Below are 22747 nucleotides of genomic sequence, written 5' to 3'. Positions count from 1 at the left end.
CAACAAAGCACAGGCATGAGTTCAGAGTGAAACAGACAGAACTGGAAACAGAGCCAGGAGGAAATCAAGAAGCTCAAACTACACTTACATTACAATAAATAAAAACTAAGTACGGTATCAAGTTAAAGTTCTAAATCAAGTCCATTTCTAGTATTATGCTATTCTTCACCCATCTCCATTTGTTCTAAGACCCCCAACAACATAGTATTTGAGGTTTATTTTCCCAAACGCACCTGTTTTCTGGAGTTTTAGGCTCTAAAAAGTCACTTTCAGACCGCTTCTAAAAACAAGCTGTTTTGGGGCCTTCATGCGGATACATGAGTGGGGGCGATCAGTGATCACATTGCGATATTCTTTTGCTTTCGACGTACTGTTGTTATTGTTTTCAGCCAAAACACTGCACATTACAGTAAAACACATGGCTATTTAAGATGCTATTGTGAGTCAGACAAACACTGCTCTACGGTGTGTGTGTGTGGCAGCAGCTGCAGTGGAGTCAGTCAGCTGTTTCAAACACTCACCAGAGCTGCTATGTCTCCTTCTTGTCATCCACACATATTCTAACACATAATTAGTCCATTTAAGACAATAGTACATGGTTTTGTCCAATGGGTCACAAACACATCAGATCATGTCAAAAGCATTACGAGGTTGATATAACGGCTACTAAAAATGGAACTGATTGTAAACCATCACACTGCATTTTGATTTAACTCCATACATGATTATTTATATACTGGATTGTCTATGTAGTGTAGGAGGTCATGTCTATGACGGATACCACGGCACACCTTTTGCCTTTGGTCAGAGACAGTTTCCTCCTTTTTCCCTTTTAAACAAAGAGCTGAGAGCAGGAATTTACGACTGTTTGTCCCCCCCCCACTGTGAAGCACATGGCAGAATCCTTCCCTTTGTGTTCTGCTTTTCTCCAAGAATTAACAATGAAACATCTTAAAAGCAGACACAAATTTATGATAAAGTTTGAATTGTATTTTTCTACACTCACTAACTCTCTTTATTCACAGGAAACCAAGGACATCCTTAGAAAAAGATCATATAATTGTTTTTACAGTGAAAGTGTTCCTAAACAATATATCTCATTAACTTTGCATAAAGTATATCATGTTTGGTGCCAGAATAACCAGGAAAATATGATCTCTGCTTTCATCTGGTTTTGAAAGCCATAATTTAACTGGTTTCTGAGTTATATTCATATTTCTTGTTCCAAATTGTTTCTCATTCATTCATTCCTTATCACACATACATCCAAAGCAATCTAATTGGCTCCCGAAAACACGTTGACCAATAGAATCGCTTAGACCGCGATGAAACCAAAGCGCAAAATTCAAATCATGGTATTTTGGTGCTGGCCGCAAAGATGCCCACTGCAGTGTTATGTACGTCTTATTTAAACTTTTATTTTCTTTGAAACAAAGTGTTTTCTTTCATTAGACCTTTTAAACAAGCTTGCGCGTCCCAGAGATAAAACCTCCTGTTCAACTGAAGATGCTGAACACTGAACCAAGAACCAAGAAACTAGCCTGAAGAAGCTGAACCAACACAAGAACCAAGCCTGAAGGAGCTGAACCACAAGAACAAAGCCTGCACACGCTGAACAAAGGCCAGACAGGCCTAACACAGGTCAGAACCAGTGGAAACCTGCTGACTGAACGAGCTGTGAAACGTGCTGAACAAGGAACAGAACCGTCCAGCCTAACACAGGCCAGAACCAGGTCCAGGAAAGGACCGTTTCGGACACACTCCAGTGGTCCAGAGCCACGCTTTGCTGCTTCAGGCTCCCCCCCCAGTCCGCTCTGCCACAAGAGAAGGACCACCAACCACGGACCCATCAGAACTGAGGTTCTCTGGATCTCAAATTCTAATCGAGCCTAAAATAATTGCAGCCACATTATTCTATACTGATCTTATCATAGCCCTCACACACACACACACACACACACACACACACACACACACACACACACACACACACACACACACACACACATACACACACACACACACACACTGAACTCATGCTACTTTTCTTTCTTTCCTTCTCTCTCTACTAAGCTTTTAACTTTAAAGTGTAAATACATTTATCCTTAGTTTAGTGAGCGTAGCGCTCTTTTAGCTTTATTGTGTTAGTAACTTTAACTTGTTTTGATTAATAAATGTTTATACTTTGAGAAGTTGTCTGTGGTTTATGAAAATATTACAATCATAAGGTTTGTTATATGGAGAGTAGATAGTCTTGACAAGAGTTCACAACCCTGGATGACAAGGTATTAATAACTAATTAAGTGATCTGAAACACTTTAACTCCATTTCAGATGGAACCTCTTGGCAAATTACTGTAATATTAATAATAATTAATATTATAAATCTGATGACTCCTTGTCCAAGCTCATCCTCCTACAGTAGCGAACGTAAATAACGGAGCACTGCTCTTGTGGCTGCTCCCCAGTACTCTTGTACCCGTCCCCCATGTGATAGGTTATTGTCTTTCATGTTTCTTGGTCGGGGTGTAACTGAAACAGAATTGCCCCTCGGGGACAAATAAAGTTTTCTGAATCTGAATAAATATACTCTGGATGACCTGATTAGTGATTAAGGGAGCAGGCTTGTATTCATAGGCTCACTGGTTCTAATCTCCCTGGTCCATCACTGTGGGATGTTGGTCAGTCCCTTATATTAACTCTAACTGCTCTCTGGGTGGGGTTAAATGCAGCTTTACATACAGTATATGACAATAAAATATAATGTATATTCTATATTAAACTGCAGTGTTTTTTTTAGCTGTGAGGTAGTTTTGAAGAGGGAGGAGCTCATATTCTTAAAGGGTAGGAGGAGCCAGGATTGTCAGAAGGCAGAGTTTCCGCAATGTGATGTCACAATGCAAGAAAAATCGAACTCGCCCATTTGGAGAGCTGACTTTTTACAAATTATGTAATAACAAGGGAGGGAGGACATTTTTTCAACGTTGGCCCTAATGAGGCTAAAGGAATGTATATCACTGTAGCAAAACCATTAGAAAGACATTTAAAAAGGCTGATACTACTGTAATACATGGAAACATCCAGAAACATTTCAGAGACATACTGGAGATGGATTAAATGTGGCTTACTGCATTCACAGGTTGTAATATCACCAAGTTTATTATTGTACCAGTTGTTTAAGTTACTATATTTACCAGGAAGCAAATATTTATTCCTGGTTATTGTTTTCCAGAGTTTTATTGGCCTTTACTGGAAGCAGGATATAGCTTTGAGCTCCGTTCGTCCTTGCGTCCATCTGTCTGAGTTAAAGGGACAGATTTTCTCAGAAATAACCAAATTCGTTGTGTGGCTTCAAGATATCAATACCTTGATGGAGTTCGAAAACGAGAAGTGCGCAATAATTTTTTCCGCAGTTATTGCCCTTGTTCTGTTTTTCTTCACTCTGTTCAAGGTATTTTGAAAGGGGACAGCTTTTCTTAGAAACCGTTTAAGAGAGTTTTATATTCTGATGTGATATTTTCTCATGTATACATCTAAGTTCTTAGATTTATGACATTTTGGAAAAGGTTGTGAGTTATAATGAGAACCAATCTGGTGAGGATGTTGATGACTATGTTGTTTAAAGTGAAATCATAGTACAAACTAATTCACATGGTCTAACCAGCTGATAGGAGACAAAACTGACTTATTTTTATGTGTTCTGATGTTTTACAGAATTATTTTGTAACACTGTTTTCATTATTACAAAAAGTTTTCTTTTTATCTACTCCCTTATTTATTTATTTTTTTAATTTTACCTCATTCAGATGTACGTATATGTTTATAACACAAACTATGCTTAATAATAAAATAATATTAATGAACTTGTAAATATGCAGTAGGCACTACTCACCAGTAAATAAAGCCCAATAAAACTCTGTAAAACAATAACCAGGAATCTATATGTTCTCTCTGGTAAAGATCGTAGCTCTAACAACTGGTACAATGATAAAGTTGGTGATATTACAGCCTGTGCCACATTTACTCCGTCTACGGTAGCCTATGTCTCTGAAATAGTGTCTGAGAGTTTCAGTATCAACCTTTTAAAAACAGTTGGGATGAATTTTGTGGCTTAAGTCCTCACTAACAACAACGATGGCGTTGAAGTTCGGACAAAACGTCTCAAAAGGTGGAATAAATCAGCGTTCTGACCACATTTTCACCCAAAAACATCAAGTGGTTTTGTTTAAATGCTGAAAATAGAGAAAAGAGGAAGTCTGGCTCCTTGCCTGTGGCTAGCTTACACATAGCGTTAGCTTTAATGGCAGCACATAATCCTCAGAGAACAAGAGAAGAAGAAAAACGTATCTTTGATTTGACCTTTTCTTTGGGTGATTTTCTGCCTCTTTGAAACTATATAATAAAATGATTCCCAAAACACACACAGCAACAAAAACAATTCACAAAACAACTTTAAAATCAGAATTCAAAATTACAAAAAAATACAAGAAATAGCAACAAAAACTAAAAAGGCAAGGCAAATTTATTAGTACAGTGCATTTCATACATAAGGCAACTCAATGTGCTTTACATGATCAAAAAGTGGAACAGAAAACATTCAACAGCTTAAAATCATCAGTAAAAACATTTAAAATCATCAACAAACACATTACATTACAACATAAATCTCTCTCTCAATCATATACAGTAGAGAAAAACAGCCTTTAACTTTGATTTAAAAATGTTCACATGTGATGCTGACTTCAGCTCTGCTGCAGTTTGTTCCACTTCTTTGCAGCATAACAACTAAAAGCAGCATCACCAGGGTTACTGTGAGCTCTGGGCTCCACTATCTGACCTGTGTCCATAGATCTCAGAGACCTGCTGGGTTCATACCTGACTAACATCTCACTGATGTATTCTGGACCAAACCCATTCACACATTTATAACCAGCAGCAGAACTTTACAGTCTCCTCTGAGGCTGACTGGGAGCCAGTGTAATGTGTTCTGACCTCTTTGTTCTGGTTCAGACCTGAGCTGCAGCGTTCTGAACCAGCTGTAGATGTTTGATGAAGACCATTACAATAGTCCAGTCTGCTGGAGATAAAAGCATGGACCAGTTTCTCCTGATCTTTCTGAGTCATTAAACCTTTCACTCTGGAGATGTTCTTTAGGTGGTAGAAGATGTTTTTGATCTGATGCTGAATGTCAGATCTGAGTCAATCAGAACACCAAGGTTTTTGACTTGGTCTTTATCTTCTAAAGATCCAGACTCAGATACTTCGTCCTCTTTTCTTTGTTACCAAAGACAATCACCTCCATCTTGTCATGGTTTAGTTGAAGGAAGTTTTCACTCATACAGCAGTTTACTTTTTCTAAGCATGCTACAAGATCATTTTATCAAACACAGCAGAGTCAACGTCCGCCCCCATCTGTGGGTCCCCTCTGTGTGGTGAGATTAAAACATGAAGCTGTCGTCCATAGTTTTCTCGTAAATATCTAAATATCTCACAAACAGAATATTTCATGTTAAAACAGAAAAACGCTGCTTGTCTGAATCCGTGTACACCTCGTTCTTTAATTATTTTGTTTCAAAGCCAAATTAATAAATAGAAGAAACAAGTTGTTTTTTTTGTTTCATTCATTTAAAACCACAAACGTAAAAACGGATGTATTTCAGATCGGTTTTAAAATCAAAACAATAATGGCAACATATTATATTGTTGTACTCCCATGTTATATGTGATTGTCTTTTCATGTTTTCTTGGACGGGATGTAACTGAATATCCCCTCACATGAATAAAGTATTCTGAATCTAAATCTGAATAAAAGCTCTGCTTTAAGGCAGATCAGGAACAAGTAAAGTAGTTAAAGTATTTGGAAGAAGTGGAGCAAACAAAGCTTCCCAGTAGGATCCAGTGGTGTTTAAATGATGTGTGTTATTGATGGTGAACGTTGTGTAATGACTGAGAGTGTGACAGCTTCACAGAAACCCACGAGTAATGATGTTTTACTTCAATTCAGGCTTAACGTTCTGGGCTCCGTGCTTTTCTTGGAGGGACTTGAACATTCCTTTATGTGTTTGTGATGTAGTTTTTGGAACAAAGTGTCACTTTCTTCTGAGCTCTTGTTCTGGCAGGAATGGCCTGGTGAATACCTCAACCTTTTCCTGTCATTACAGACAGCTGACACAGAATAAGTCTGATTGAATTAAAACCACGGAGAGGAAGAACATTGGCTCCACGTCAGACACATGATGATTAAAAGTAGTGGGATGGAAACACGTCCAGCAGGGTGGTGATGGGAGCAGTGGGAGGTCAGAGTGGAGATCTGTGCACATCCATCAGCTCCTCAGAGGCAGCTGATGGATGTGCACAGAGGTAGAATAAGTTCAGGCCTTTGTTTGGACGTGTCGTTTCCACTGTTCTGACATCATTGATCCTCTGTAGAAATGTTGATTTATCAGATCCCGTCACCAGGTGATTCATAACGTCTAAAACTGGAAACAGATTGTGTGTTTCTCCTCAAACACACCAGTACGATGTGCTCAGAGTGAGGTATGTGTATGTATGAGGGGAATGTAACAGATTAAAAGGACTCACGTTACTGTAAATGAGTTGCTTTTCTGAGTATATTTCTAAGTCAGTAATTTTACATGTACTTAAGTACGTTTTAAAAGAAGTAAAATTCATCATATTTTTACATCCAACCATTAATGAGATAATTATTATTTTTGTAATTTTAAAATGATCAACGGACATTGTTAAACTACAAATGACAATAATCAAATACACCACATCATAGCTGACTAATCAGATTAAACATAATGTATCACATCATAGCTGACTAATCAGATTAAACATAATGTATCACATCATAGCTGACTAATCAGATTAAACATAATGTATCACATCATAGCTGACTAATCAGATTAAACATAATGTATCACATCATAGCTGACTAATCAGATTAAACATAATGTATCCCATCATAGCTGACTAATCAGATTAAACATAATGTATCACATCATAGCTGACTAATCAGATTAAACATAATGTATCACATCATAGCTGACTAATCAGATTAAACATAATGTATCACATCATAGCTGACTAATCAGATTAAACATAATGTATCACATCATAGCTGACTAATCAGATTAAACATAATGTATCACATCATAGCTGACTAATCAGATTAAACATAATGTATCACATCATAGCTGACTAATCAGATTAAACATAATGTATCACATCATAGCTGACTAATCAGATTAAACATAATGTATCCCATCATAGCTGACTAATCAGATTAAACATAATGTATCACATCACAGCCGACTAATCAGATTAAACGTAATGCATCACAATACAGCCGACATAATCAGATTAAACGTAATGCATCACATCATAGTTGACTAATCAGATTAAACATAATGTATCACATCATAGTTGACTAATCAGATTAAACGTAACACATTACATCATAGTCAACAATCGGATTAAATGCAAGGAGTGCAGTCCATAAATGCTTTACACGTATATATATATATATATATATATATATATATATATATATATATATATATATATATATATATATATATATATATATTAGTGTTTTAACTGAATCAATTCATTTCTTTATTTTAATCTAAGCATTTATTTTTTTTACCCTAATTTTTTTTTTTTTTTTTTGGTTTTCAGAATAATTTTGGTGTCGTTTCGTGTGGAGGATCTCTTCAAGATTGATTAGTAGATAATGATATTTTTAATCCTTCAAAGTGAAAATACTTTCCATCTCGTGATGAGCATCCATGTGGTGTCCTTCCTCCCGTATTACGCCCACAGTGGACTAATGAAAACCAAAGCCATCCATCAGGAGACGAGGCTCACCTGAGTGGAAACAGGAGGGAGCCGATGGTGGACTACAGCCTGTCCCATTATTATTCTGAAGGACTTTATGGATGTAATTCCCTTCCATTACTTGTGTTGGTGTCGACACGTGTCCCAGCGGTGACGTAACGCACAGTAAGACGTCATAAATCACTTCCCTCCAACCGTTTAGAAAGTTGGAGCGAAGGCTGGGTAATAAATGACTGTGACCCAGATTCAGAAAAGCTTTGGAAAGACGAGTGCTGATGTTGGAAAAAGCTGAAAGTCTTCCTCATGTAAAGTGCCCCAGTGTTCACTGTATGAATTGTTCCCTGGAGGAGGAGTTTGGTCAAATCTGAGGAACGATAAAGTCCAAAGACGTTGCGATGAGGAAATGTTGGAGTTTTGAAGAAACTCAACGAGTTTCTAAAAGGTTTTTGCTGCTACTGCTGCACTACAAAGCTTCCTCATTGCTTTGTGTTTTACACAAAATTTTAGTATTTTTGTTGTCATTATTTGTGTTTTAAATTAATATTTTTTTGTAAGTCTTTTTGTATGATTTTTATTATATACAGGTATATATATATATATATATATATATATATATATATATATATATATATATATATATATATATATATATATATATATATTTATTTATTTTTTTTTAAGTATTTTTTCCTTTTTTGTAATTCATTTTTTTTTTCCTGTTGCTTTATTTTTGTGGTTTTCTGAATTATTTTGGTGTGTTTTTGTGTATTTTTCTCTCGTTTTGTGTATTTTTGTTGCCATTTGTGTGATTTCCTGTTCTTTGGGGTATTTGTGTTGTATTTTGTGGTTTTGGTATCACATAGTGATTTTTATGTCTGAGTAATTTTGGGTATTTGTTCCCTTTTGTGTGTGTGCATCTGCTGTTTTGTGTGTCGTTATTGTGGTTTTTAGGTTGTCCTCATGTGCGTTTACGAGTGTCCAATGTGTATAAATTGTGGTCAATACTGAAGAACAATAAAGTCCAAACATGGTGATGAGTAAGAGTCGGAGTTTTGTAGAAACTCATTGAGTTTCTAGAAAGTTTCTGCTGCTGCTGCACAAAGAAGGTAATCAATAATAATAATAAATAAACTCAGAGAGCTTAAAGGATTCAGATGAATGAAGGCACAGAAACAAAAACAACAAATGAACAAAATAAAGGGATGTCTGGTTCACATAAAGCAGGGGTGTCATTTTAGTTCAGGGACCAAATACGGACCAGTTTCATCTCAAATGGGCCACAGATTATTGTCAACATGTCAACAATAATATGCTTTACTTTGCATTGTCACATTTAAATGATATGTAAAGTATGTAAAGCACCGACAATATCCCAACAATAAGTGACAGATATCAGATTCACCTAAACGTGCTTTATTTTGTCATTCATTTTTATTTAAAAACTGTGAGAAAATACTGTAAAATGTATTTGAATGTGTGTATTTTGAGGGACTATAACTGAATTAGTTGGTCACTTACTCATTGATTCTTCATGTTTTTTTTTGTACTTTATCCTGAGGGCCAAATTGGATGCTCTAAAGGGTCAGAATTGGCCCCCGGACCTTGAGTGTGACACATGTGACATTAAGGAGCTGAAAAATATTTTTTGTTTTCATCACAGTGTGTTTGTCATATCTGAATTTTTTTTTCCGTAACGGACGCGTTTATCTATTAATTTCTCCATTAATTCAGTATCTGAGCTTTAGAGGTGAAAGTAATGGATTACATGTAATCACATTACTGTAATTGAGGTGCTTTCATGTATACTTGTACTTTTCTGAGTATATTTCTAAATCAGCAATTTTACTTGTACTTAAGTACGTTTTAAAAGAAGTAAAGTCATTTGTTACGTTTCTGACAACAATCACAATGCATCACATCATAGTCGACCAATCAGATTAAACATAATGTACGGCACCAAAAACAGCACTGAATGAAGGTTATTTTCTCTGTTTTAGAGTTCATAAATGTATCTATACTTTAATATTTTGAATTACATTTATTGGTGTTATTTTATTTTTAAAAAAGAATTGTGCATTTTGAAAAATCTTTATTTTATACAGATGCCTTTGTGGAAAATTAAGTTCAATTGTGTGAAATTTGTTCTCTTCCTTTTTAAGATTTTACATGAGATGTTTACTGTTTACAAGGGAAGCGTCGCAAGATTCATTATTAAAACTAAACGTGGGGGTGAAAGTAACTAGTAACTTTTACTGTGACTATTATTTAATTGAGCTCCTTTTAATTTGTACTTGATTGTTTTATGTATGACTTACTTGTACTTGAGTATAATTTCAATCAATTGACAATACTTCTACTTTAGTAGGATATATAAATACTCTTTACACGTCTGCTGAGCTTTCAAATATATAATATGATCAATAACCAAAGTGTTGTCCAATATATTGCCTTTTCTGAGCTGTTCATTCTGCCAGCAGGGGGCAGTGCATCAGGTATTACTGTCGCTGTAATTTTACTTTCATCAGCTCGTCAGCTTTTATTTTGCTGATGCGAGTCAGACGTGTATAAAAGCTAAACGTCGGAGGTCAAACGGCTTCATTCCAGAGCTTTAAAGAAACATTTCTCACAGGACGCTGAACCAACGCTTACCTGGGAGTTGAACCTTAGCTGGCAAACGCCGCACGACACGTGTTTTCTCTTGGCGGTCGGGGCGAGGCCGAGGGTGTGGTTCAGCACAGCTTTCTGCACCGGGTCCATCTGCAGAGAAGGACAAGGGTTCATATTGTCAGTTTAAAGGTGCAGTCTGCAACTCTTACAAAAGTGACTTTTTGTCATGTTTGCTAAAGCTGTCACTATGTAAGGACAGCTTTACGTCAAACTAAGTTTGTGTGAAAAAACAGACTCATTGAGCCCCGCCCCCTGCTGCTAATGCAGCCTTTGGCAGATTGCCAGAATGCACCGCGACTGAGCAAAAAGAACCAATCAGAGCCAGGATTGTGTTTGATGGACTGTCTGACAGCTGTTGCTCACAGGCCCCGCCCCTTTCTCAGAGCTGTAGCGCCATCTTTTTTACAGTGTATTGTCTGCAGGAGTAGAAGATGGAATTGGTGACTTTTCTGCTTGAAAGGTAATTACTGCTGTTTGATTTACATTATGTTTGATGTGTAATTGTTACACTAGAACTAGTGCATGTGTTGTTTGTGTGGCTGCTGAAAGTGACACTGTGTTGTTGCTGCTGAGGTGTGTGCACATAGAGAGAGAGAGAAGTGCTGCAGTAATGTGCTTTTAACAGTGCATGTTATATTACTGTGATGTTGCTGTCGGACTAACGTTAGCTTGTTAGCTCCTCTGAGGGAGGGACTTTGGAAAGTTTGGAGGCAGGGCAAGAGAGCAGCAGAGAGAGGTGGAGAGAGGCATCTGAAAGTCGTGGACTGCACCTTTAAGAACCAAACAGCTTTCATTGCTTCCATGGGATGCACACGGTGAACTTAAAGGGATATTCCACTGGTTTTACAAATGTGGCCTAAAATATTCTAAATGTAGTTAATATTAGAGCTATGGATTAGGGATGTAACGATTCACTCAACTCCCGATACGATTCGATTCACGATACTGGGTTCACGATACAATTCTCACGATTTATTTTACAAAATGGGACTGCAGACAAATTTTTTTTTTGGGAAAAAAGCTAGAAAATACTGTATTATTTTCCTTTTATTTTTCATTGTCAAAAGAATTCCTTGATAAACTATTTAAAATAATGCAATTTAACTAAAAATAAATCTTGAATGAAATAAATAAAGGAACAATACAAATGAAAATGAATCCTATTAATTTAAATTCTGGTTCTATAATAAACAATGCAAAACTGCATAATAGTTCTTTTTCTTTTTAAAAGTGCAACTGAAAATGTATTTTGTGCCTTAACAATTGGACTTTAAAAAAAAAAAAACCCGTGATTGCACTGATTTACGTCATATTTGTTGGGACCAGCAGAGGGCGCTGGAAACACAGTGACAGCAGACAGAGCTAATAGAAAAACGTGACTTTTACAGATATTCAAGTAATATTACAGATAGTCTTTCGGTGCTAAAGGGGTAAAGAATCATTTATTAACATATTTAAGAGTAGAAGGCAGCCAGAAAGAAAGTATTAGCAGCCTACACTTGTGGATAGCGCCCTCTGCTGGTTAAAAAAAGTACTGCGATTCAATTTTCAGAAAATCGATATCAACCGTGATACCTATGAATCGATTTTTAACTGCCTTACATCCCTACTATGTATTATTTTACACAATGTTTGTTGAATTAACTTTTTAAAATATGACTACTTTACAGTTTTAGAGCCTGTTCCTCCATCTTGAAATCACGTGATTGATGATGTCACACGGCCCCACTGCAGGGGGCGACAGTTCTAACTCTGTGGTTTGGTAGTAGACAATGAAGCAAAGAAGAAGAGCTCTCCTAAAAGACCTTTACTCTGCGAGTGAGTGATAACGACATGTTGAAGGACTCCCACCCAAAAGTACTTCTATCTCCCAGGGTTTGCGTGTCTTCAACAGTTCATTATTTACTTGCTAACTTCAGCCACCAGAACGTGTCAGCTGTACTTAGGAGAGCTCTTCTTCTCTGCTTTATTGTGTATTTCTATATCAATAATTTCACTTGTACTTGAGTTACATTTCTACACCAAAGCTTTACTGAGTAAATTATTGTTTTTTTGGTTTTAAAATGATCAAAGGACATCGTAAAAATGTCCTTTGATAATTTTTGTCCTATAAAAAATGAAATGACAAAGACAATAATCAAATACATCACATCATAGTCAAATTAAATGTCATGCACCATGCCAAAATAGCATTGAATGAAGGTTATTTTCTCAGAGCATCACCAGAAGAAGAAGAAGAACTAGCTACTGCTGCTAATGTTGACCAAAGTAAACCATGGATGGAATAGGAGACAGTCCAGATAAAACACCACTAGGATGATGATGATGATGATGATGATTATGATGATGATGATGATGATGATGATGATGATGATGATGATGATGATGCAAATCCCTGGATGCATCTTTCTGACATATTTATGACATGTAATATAAACTTTGCCGATACAAACAAACGGATGTTGCTGCGTTCATGTTTCTGCAAACATGTAAAAGTAAGAATCATTCACTGCTAATGTTTGGCAAAAACTGTATAGACCTGCTCCCAGGATTATAACACCGCGTTGGACACGAGAACGTTTAACTCATCTATTATCCTCAAATATCACACATTTTAACCCTTGGGGTCAATCTGACCCCAGGGATATTGGCCTCCATAAAATTATTTTCAGATAATTGTTGACGTTGAAGTTGTTGGGTCAGAAACTTTGTTTATTTGTTGAAATCATAATAAATCCCTTGATAACGAAACATTGACTTGTTCTCTAGCGCCACCATCAGGACAAACTTTAACATAAGAATTAATTTATCTTCAATAGTTTTCGTCCAAATCTTCTCATATTTACTGACAGCATTATTGAGCACTAGAGTATGAACTCTACTGGTTGTGGTGATGATAAGAGCTTTCCTGCAGCACCACTTTCAGGTTTCTTTGTTATTGCAATTAAATAAATTGCATTATTTTATTGCATAATTGTGACCAACACCAGCCCTTCCTAAGGAAGGGTAAGAAACACTTTATTGAAGGGAGAATATAAAAAGAGAGAGCAGTGTTACACCTAGGTGAGGGGGTTGGGGGGAGGTGGAGGGGGGGGAGAGCAGGGAGGACGTGTCTAAAGTTAAGCCCACTACAAGTTTTATCCCACAGTCCAAGGCATGCTAGTGCATCGTAGACCGATGTATGTGCAAGATACTGCCACTGTAAACCCAAGCGCTGCCCCGGACTCGAGGACGCAGCCAGAATAGCATAAAGAGCGGGGGCCAGGGAGCCCAGGCAACCCCCATCGGCCGAGCAGCCCCCCAGACGCCCCCAAGACCCCAAGCCGAGAGGCAGCCACAGCCCCCCACATACACACCCAAGAAAGCACCTAGAAGCCGAGGAGCCGGCGCACTCCGCCACCGCCCCCAACCCCCAACCCCAAGGCCCCCCACCGACATCAGGGCCAGCACAGGCCCGCAGGGCCAGCACGACACAAGGCCCTCTACAGGGAGGCGGCCCCGGCCCCCCCGGCAGGAGAGGACGCCATCAGCCACCCAAGCAGGGCCATCCCGCCACGCAACAACCAACAAGCGGGCGAACCCAAGCACCTCCAGCCAGGTCCCGCCAACCCACACCAAGTGCCACCAGCAGAGCACCCCCCACCCCCCACGGAGGCCACCCCTGGCCACACACGCGCCGACATGAGACATCCCCCCGACGCCAGCACAGTCCGGAGGACGGCGGGCCCCAGGCCACCCGCCCCACCCCGCCAAAGGCAGCGCGGCGCCACACCGAACGGCGCGCCAGCAATATCCCCGGCAGCGGTGCGCTCAAGAGAACAAAGCCGAGGCGCCCAGACAGGCAGGCGGAGCGACCCACGGCAGCCCGAGCAGTAGCCACCCCCCAGAGCCACCCCCACCCCACTTTCAGTTTTCTGATTTGGGGAGCACATTCATGACTCTCACAGAACGAACAATATTGATTGATGTTGGTGACCCCTCCTTCCTCTCATGAACCTATTTATTCACTACTTCAGGTGAGAATGCCTCAAAATCAGAGTTAAAAGTATGAACTGTTCACCTGCAGGTGTGGGAATGTAAGGTCACACACAGACACTTTTTACAGCCCAAGAAGAACAGCACATGGGAAAATATCATCATGATAATGTTATGCTAAATCAATTATAACATTAGGTAAAAGTCATGAAACATGAACAAATAAAAAAGGTACACTATTAATTTTTTATTGATAAACATTGAATGGGGTCAAATTAACCCCAAGAATAATAGGTGATGATGATGATGATGATGATGATGATGATATAGACTGTGTGGGCACTTTGCTAGCAGGTTGTATTAATGGATCATCAAATATATGCAACGCTGTGTGTGTGTGTATGTGTGTGTGCGTGTGTGTGATTGTGTGCCTGTGTGTGTGTGTGTGTGTGTGTGTGTGTGTAATTGTGTGTGTGTGTGTGTGTGTGTGTGATTGTGTGTGTGTGTGTGTGTGTGCAGGATTTATAACCTGCTTGACTGTTGTCGTGCTGCAGAAATGAGAACCACTGAAGTCTTTTTACTGAGAACCACAGCCCTCAATTTTCCCTTTCAATGTTTCTACAATTTTATTTCAGAGTTTACACAGTTCACACATTTACGTTTTGTTTCCGTTTCATCATCTTTACCTAATCAGACTCATTTCAATATTCAATCTTAAACTTGCTGGATTCGTACCAAAAATTATGAATACAGCTAACGAGTGAAATATTGTCATTAATGTAATATTTACACACAGCAGAAATAAACAGAAACAAGTGCAACATTTTGTATGAGATTGGACGTCCAGCCGTTAGCTACACTAGCTACAGCTAGCGTTAGCCCACAGTGAAAAATATGGGGAAAATGTCCAAATACATGTGAGTGAGGGAGACTATATCATCATTTTCATTTTGCATTTTTTTTATTATCTTGATGTGTAACTCCATTTATCTTTTCTGTAAATGTTTTTTTAACCGTATGCGTGACAGTATGCAAATGTTGTTTCACAATGTGGAATGACAACAAAGACCACATGTTTGATTAGCTAAGTATGTAGCCTACAGTCTCACATGTTTGGGTTAGCTTAACATGTTGCCACCAGTCCCACATGTTTGGTTCGTTAGCATGTAGCCACCAGTCCTACGTGTTTGGGTTAACTTAGCATGTAGCCACCAGTCCTACGTGTTTGGGTTAACTTAGCATGTAGCCTACAGTCCCACATGTTTGGTTAGTTAGCATGTAGCCTCCAGTCTCCTATGTTTGGTTAGTTAGCATGTAGCCTACAGTCCCACATGTTTGGTTAGTTAGCATGTAGCCTCCAGTCTCCTATGTTTGGTTAGTTAGCATATAGCCTACAGTCCCACATGGTTGGTTAGTAGCATATAGCCTACAGTCCCACATGTTTAATTAATTAGCATATAGCCTCCAGTTTCACATATTTGATTAGTTAGTATGTTGCCACCAGTTTCAAATGTGTGGGTTAGCTTAGCTTGTTTATATTATTTTGTGTATTCATGTCATTAGTTGTGTTTTTGGCGTTAATTTGTGTTTTATTTTTTGACCTTTTATTGTTTTTCTTGTTAATTTGTGTGTTTTTGTTATTTTCATTTTGCTTGTTTGTTGTCTTTTGTGTGTGTTTCATCATTTTTATGATATAAAAAACAGTTTTTATTCAACATGACACAAGCTCTGTGGGCTTTCATACGTTATTCAGGCCTTGTGGACGCTCTGGGGTATTTGTGCAGCGCAGCGGCCACAGAGGAGAACACGTTAAAACTCACTATCGCCTCGTACTGCGATGAGTTTATGGTACAAGCGTGATGATATCTGGCAGGAGTGTGATGGTGTGAGAAGGACAGATGTGTGTTTTGATGCCACGAGCAGCTGTGCACGCTGTTTTTTAGTGATGTTGGCGCTTTTCACACGAGCGCAGGCCCGTCGTTGTTAAATGAAGCGCTCTGAGCCGCTCACGCCTCATTTACTGCAGCGACGCAGAGGAAAGCTTTACTTAAAACACAAACTCACCCTGTTTCCCCAACAGAGACATGATACTCACTCATACACAATGTGCTCTGCTTTAAAGACCTTAGTCACTCTGACAATAATAACTTACTGTTACCGTTTTATGATGGCAGTAAAATTAAAACGCTTCCCATATGAGAAAAATATCCTATAAAACACATTGACTGCACATCACTATCTACCAACGTGTGTCAGGACTGAATCGTTATTAACCATTACAAACTTTAATCATCAACATTCACACATTCATAATAATTCACAAACATGCTTTTATTTTGTATTTTCTTCACTGAGCACACAATATTACATATATACATAAATATATATATAGGTTAGTTAGCATGTAGCCTGCAATCCTACATATTTGGGTTAGCTTAGCATGTAGCCTACAGTCTCAAATGTTTGGGTTAGCTCAGCATGTAGAATACAGTCACACATGTTTTGGGTTAGCTTAGCATGCATCCACCAGTTCCACATGTTTGGGTTAGCTTAGCATGTAGCCACCAGTCCTACGTGTTCGGGTTAGCTTAGCATGTAGCCACCAGTCCTAAGTGTTTGGGTTAGCTTAGCATATAGCCTCCAGTACCACATGTTTGGTTAGTTAGCATGTAGTCTACAGTCTTGTATGTTTGGGTTAGCTTAGCATGTAGCCTACAGTCCCACATATTTGACATATCAAAATATCTGACTTTTCCCGTGACCCAATCAAATGACTTCAGTCATTTTTAATCACAGTTGATGAAATAATGCTCCAGTCTTCTAAAATCCACAATTTTCAACAAATATTCTGCCCTAAATTTCACTAAAACTTATCACTAAATTATAAACGTTCTAAGTGCAGATCCTGCAGGCACTGATATCTGCCACTTGTTGCTTAGAATAGATATTGTCGTTGCCTCACAGACCTAAATGTTCTTATCGAAATAACCTGGATTTAATCAGTTTGTGCTGGACTATGAAGCTTGCTAACGTTTTACGGAGCTAAATCACCATGGCGATATCCCATCCAATGGATAAATATGTTAAATAATGTCACGCTTTTACGCATTAACAGTGTCATCAGCTTCTTGCCTGGGTTCTTTATTTCCAGCCTTTTCTGTAACAACAGTGTTGTTTTTGGTCTGATTATGGATATTAATTATTTTTCATTTTAAAGTTTAGCAACACCAAACCGAAGGTGTGTTCCATAAAGGAGGGTTAACAAACTCTGAGTTCATCCATAAACTCTGGGTCAACATACCCCGCGATAGGAAACTCTGGGTATCTGATTCCATTACAGCTGGTATGAAGTGGGTTAATCAACCCTGAGTAGGTAAACCTTGGGTTACTGACGTGCATGCGCGCGATAAAAAGCCATCATCAATGGATCAACAATTACACAAACTACCATGGTAACCACCCGGAATAGAGTGATTTATTCACCCTAATGGGTGAAATAAGCCAGTGTTTGAGGAATATGAGCCTGTTCTAAAGGTGTGTTCACACTGAACGCACCTGACTATAGTGATATGTCGCACTTTTTGTTCCCTTCATCACTTCATCGCTTCAGTGACGTGACGAGCGGTGAATAATATGAATAAAATGTGTCTGAGGAGGCGTGTCAGCAGCATAGGATGGCTGCATAGAGAGTCCTCCTGTTACAATGGATATAAAGACAGTGACTGCTGCTTAATATCTAATCATTTTTATTAATTTTTAATGTAATATTGTCGGCAGATTCATCTCGACGTCCAAAAAATATGTCATAAAAAAGACTCAACGCGAACCCACAACCCATCGCTTCCAAGAGCAAGTTTGTATCCAGGGAACTTTACTACAGACGTCAGTAGATGTTTTAATGCAGATCAACCTCTCAGTCACTAAATGATCTGTATCCACAATATTATAAAGAAAACTACTATTTGCACAAAAAAAAAAAAACCCAAAAAGACGTAAAGCAACACAACATTAGTAATGATGTCAACACGTCTGTGGTGTGTGATGTTACTAATGTGTTTCAGAGAAAAGTGTTAAGGTTCATTAAAGTGTTCAGAAACAGTGTTCAGGTGGGCGGAGCCAGGTAGAAACCCAGGGTTTCTTTGATAAAACCTGCCAGTGACCAGGTTTAGTTCATGGACAATGTTACCATGGTAACATACTCAGAGAAGAACATACGTCACGTTTAGGAATGAGATACTCAGAGTTTCCCTCATTTGAGCCTGAACATACTCAGAGTTTGAACATAACCATAGCATAGGGCCTTAGAATAATGAATAATCTGATGATTTACACAAGAAATAATTGTGTTTGTTGTTGTTTTGTCTGTTATTTTGAGTGTTTGTTTTTCTTGTTGTTTTTCATTTTTTCTGTAATATTGTGTATTTTTGGACAGAATTAGAACATGTAAGTAGGCTATTGTAAGTTTTACATTTCTTTAAGTTTTAATGTTTCTGATTTTTCCATCACTATCTTCATCCTCCCATGGTCTGGAGGATGAGGAAGAGCTCCCAGGTTAAACGCAGAGAAGTCATTTTTTGGTTGTGAAACACAAGATTTTAAAGTTCCTTCCCATTTCTTTTCTCCTTCCAGTTACCACGATTATGTTTTTGTGAACAGATCTGCTCGACCACACAGCTCCTGCGTCCTCTGGCTCTGTTATAATTGGTGCTCGGCTGCAGTTCGGCTTCACGTTGAATCATTCTTTATGACTCACATTTTTATCGTGCACGGCCAAAATAACTCTTTCTGTGACAAAACAAGCGAAAAAGAAGCTTTGATCTACAGGGTCGAACGAGGTTCCAAATCGATGGAAGCAGTAATAAAGCGTTTGAAAAGATAAAAAATCCTGGTTCACAAAGAGGAGGAATTTATTCTCAGCTGTCACACATTTGACCAACATCTGTTGTTGAAGGTGTGAACCAGCAGATCAACATCTGTATCTGAGCGGGGTTTTAACACGACATTCTTCATTATGACACACTTTTAACTAAAGTGGGATGAATGAGCTGTCCGATGTAATCCTTGGCTTTATTACAGCGCCCACCTGACCCAGTTAGATTCTCATCAGTCCATGGACACGGCTAATGCATAATATGTGATCAATATCTGTTATTATTCTCTGTATCTCTGAGGCTGTGGCGGATCAATCAAACTGATGCAGTTTTTCATCAAAATGGGAGACAGATTATCTTTGTTTGCTTTGTGCATGTAGATGGTGAAAAATGTCTATTCTCTCTGTGTTTTAGAGCTAGAAGACACAAAATAAGACTGGACAAGACAAAACGAGGCAAAGCAAGCCAAGACACGGCAACAGGAGACTAGACAAGATAAGATCAAAAACACCAAGGCGAGATAAAGACAGACAAGACAAGGCAAGACAAGACAAGAGAAAACAAGATGAGATAAAATAAGGCAACATAAGACAAGGCAAGGTGAGGCAACAATAGACCAGACAAGATGAGATAAAATAAGCCAAGAGAAGTAAATAAGAGGCAAGACAAGATTAGATCAAACAAGGCAACACTAGAGAAGACAAAGCAAGGCAAGGAGAGGCAGCAGGAGACCAGGCCAGATAAGATCAGATAAAGCAAGGCAAGACAAGAGAAAACAAGATGAGATCAAATAAGGAAAGACAAGACAAGACAAAGCAAGGCAAGGCAAGGTGAGGCAGCAAGAGACTAGACAAGAAGAGATAAAAAATGGCAAAGCAAGCTTAGAAGAGATGAGATCAAATAATGTGAGACAAGACAAGACTAGATGAGATAAAAATCAGGCAAGACAAGACAAGTCAAGGTTAAGATTAAATAAAAAAATACAAAGCAAGGCTAGACAAGAAGAGGCAACAAGAGACTAGACAAGACCAAATAAGGCAAGACAAGACAAGATGAGGAAAGGCAAAACAAGCCAAGACAAGGCAATAAGAGACAAGACAAGATGAGATACAAAATAAGGCAAGGCAAGGCTAGGTGAGGTGAGAAAAAAAAGACAAGACAAGAAAAGAAAAGACAAGAAGGGATAAAATAAGGCAACACAAGATAAGACAAAGCAAGGCAAGGTGAGGCAACAAAAGACTAAACAAGACAAGACAAAATACGGCAAGACAAGCCAAGACGAGATGAGATCAAATAAGGCAAGGGAAGACAAGATGAAAAAGTGAAGGGAAGACAAGACAAAGCAAGGGGAGGCAAGATAAAATAAGAAAATACAAAGCAAGACAAGGTAAGGCAACAAGAGACTAGACAAGATGAGATCAAATAAGGCAAGACAAGCCAAATAAGAGACAAGAAACGAGGCAAGATGAGATCAAATGAAAAAGGACTCAACCTAATGAGACACATGAGTCTGTACGTCCCTCAGTGAGAAGATTAAAGTCGTTTCTGCAGAAAAGATGGAGATAAAAAGTGATTTTGGTGAAAGTGTGTGGCAAAGAATAGGAAACAAACTTTTCTTTGCTTTGTGTTTTTAGGGAAAATTAAAGTGTGGGACATTCCTGGAATAATAAACAGTCATGGGCTGAAGGTTTACCCGTGAGCGTGGGAAAATATGCGCTGAGTTAATTTGATGGGAATGGCTGAGTGATAAAAGAAAGCAGATGAGGGAACATCATGAGCTCCAGAGCCCAGAAAGTGTCACGGAGTAAGAACAAGTTCATCTGCCTTCATTTAGGAGACATCTGTGATGTTTGACACAGCGAACACATATGAAGCGTATCAATCCAGCCACACAGCTCATTAAAAGGACATGTAGAGCTAGGGGGACCATATTTTCATTTCCAAAAAAGCGAACACTTAGGTCGACCTCTTCACACTCAAAGTACTTACGACCACGTAACGGCAAAATACAATATAGTAGTCATTATTGTCTGTAAGGTTTAAAAATAAATGTCTGTCTTTATAACAAAGACACTTACAGGAGCATAGGGCAGGATTTGTGAAAAATAAACATTCATTTTAAGTCTTTAAATGCTAATGGTTAATGAAGCCCTCAAAACCAAAGAGAATGAGCCCACACACATTTCTCCCTGTTGCCTTGAACAGATTGTGTGATACATTTTGTTCTGCTGTTCTGGGCACAAATTTCCCATACAGTTCTGTAGACGTGATGTCAAATAAACGCTAGTGCGCATTCTCGAAGGCTAGAAGAGGCGGACTGAGCCGCATTTTCTTGTCCAAGTCCAATTCAACAGTGAAAACCATTTTTTTCTCAAAGAAATGTTTGTTTTAGTGGTAAGCACCGATTTTATTAACAAACAACTGTTAATGTCAACATGAGATCAGCACATGGGTATCAAACAAAAGTGAAACACAAACAGGGACGGAGTGCACGCAAGAGACAGATCAGTTCTGTTTCTATAATCCATGTATCAAAGATGAGGATAATCCATGTTATTGTGCAGAAAAAGGAATGTTTCAACGATGTTTTCCTTTCTAACAAACCCGACCCGTTGGGTGCCGTCCAGTCCCGTCAGGGTTCGGTTAGGGTTAAGGTTAGGGTGAAGGTTGGTTGGGGGTTGGGGTAATGAAGGCTTTGGGTTCGGGTAATGAATGACACTTAATGACAGCCTTCATGACCTTTTAGTCATGCTAATGACAGGTGTCATGTCATAATAATGTTTGCGTAATGTCAACCTTTACAGTATGTATAAAATGTCAAAGTGTTACCAAATTTCTCCGATTGAGCAAATATTCACGGAATTACAGTGTTTTAAATGAATGTATTCCCTGAGATGTGTTCAGGGTTCCTGGGAAACCTGGACAATTTCATTAATTTGTAGAATATCCCTGGACAGCCCAGACAAGCAGACAAGACGTGAAAAGAGGACATACAGTATGGTCACCCTATGTAGAGCGTAGAGTTTTATTTAGGTGTAGGATTCTCTCTGCCCTCGCTGCCTTCTTCTGCACTGATTTCCTCTCTCTTTTTACACTGACACTGTGTTATTTACCAGGTATGTGCCCCCCCCAGCGCTGACCCCCACTTACTACCGTCAAGATGAAATATTGAAGTGGGAGAGTTTCCTGAAGGCATGTGAAAGATAAAAAGCTACTCTCCGTTTCCATCAGGGCTATCATACGTATTCTGCTCCCATGGCTGATGGAGCTGTCGCTAATTCAAGCCCTTTAAATTAATATGTTAAGGTTTAATTTATTCAGAAAACATTTTCCAGGAAATTGAATCAACAGAGACATTTAGCCTTCAGGTTTTAGTCCCTGTAGGTTCCA

At 38.6% G+C, this 22747-nt stretch overlaps 2 protein-coding genes across 2 annotated transcripts in view; one reads left to right on the top strand and one right to left on the bottom strand.

Annotated features, from left to right (window-relative positions):
- Positions 1–22747, top strand: part of LOC114477622 (NACHT, LRR and PYD domains-containing protein 3-like) — a 425926-nt gene that overhangs the window by 173825 nt on the left and 229354 nt on the right. The gene's annotated exons all lie outside the window — the stretch shown is intronic.
- Positions 1–22747, bottom strand: part of znf385d (zinc finger protein 385D) — a 117423-nt gene that overhangs the window by 35876 nt on the left and 58800 nt on the right. The window contains exon 3 of the mRNA XM_028470052.1: positions 10494–10601. Within this exon, the coding sequence (XP_028325853.1) occupies positions 10494–10601 (108 nt within the window). The remainder of the gene's footprint in view (positions 1–10493; positions 10602–22747) is intronic.

The sequence above is a fragment of the Gouania willdenowi genome, chromosome 16 (assembly GCF_900634775.1).
Source record: "Gouania willdenowi chromosome 16, fGouWil2.1, whole genome shotgun sequence".
Classification (NCBI taxonomy): Eukaryota; Metazoa; Chordata; class Actinopteri; order Blenniiformes; family Gobiesocidae; genus Gouania; species Gouania willdenowi.
Note: the sequence above shows the minus strand (reverse complement) of the source record. Positions and strands in the feature narration are given on the sequence as shown.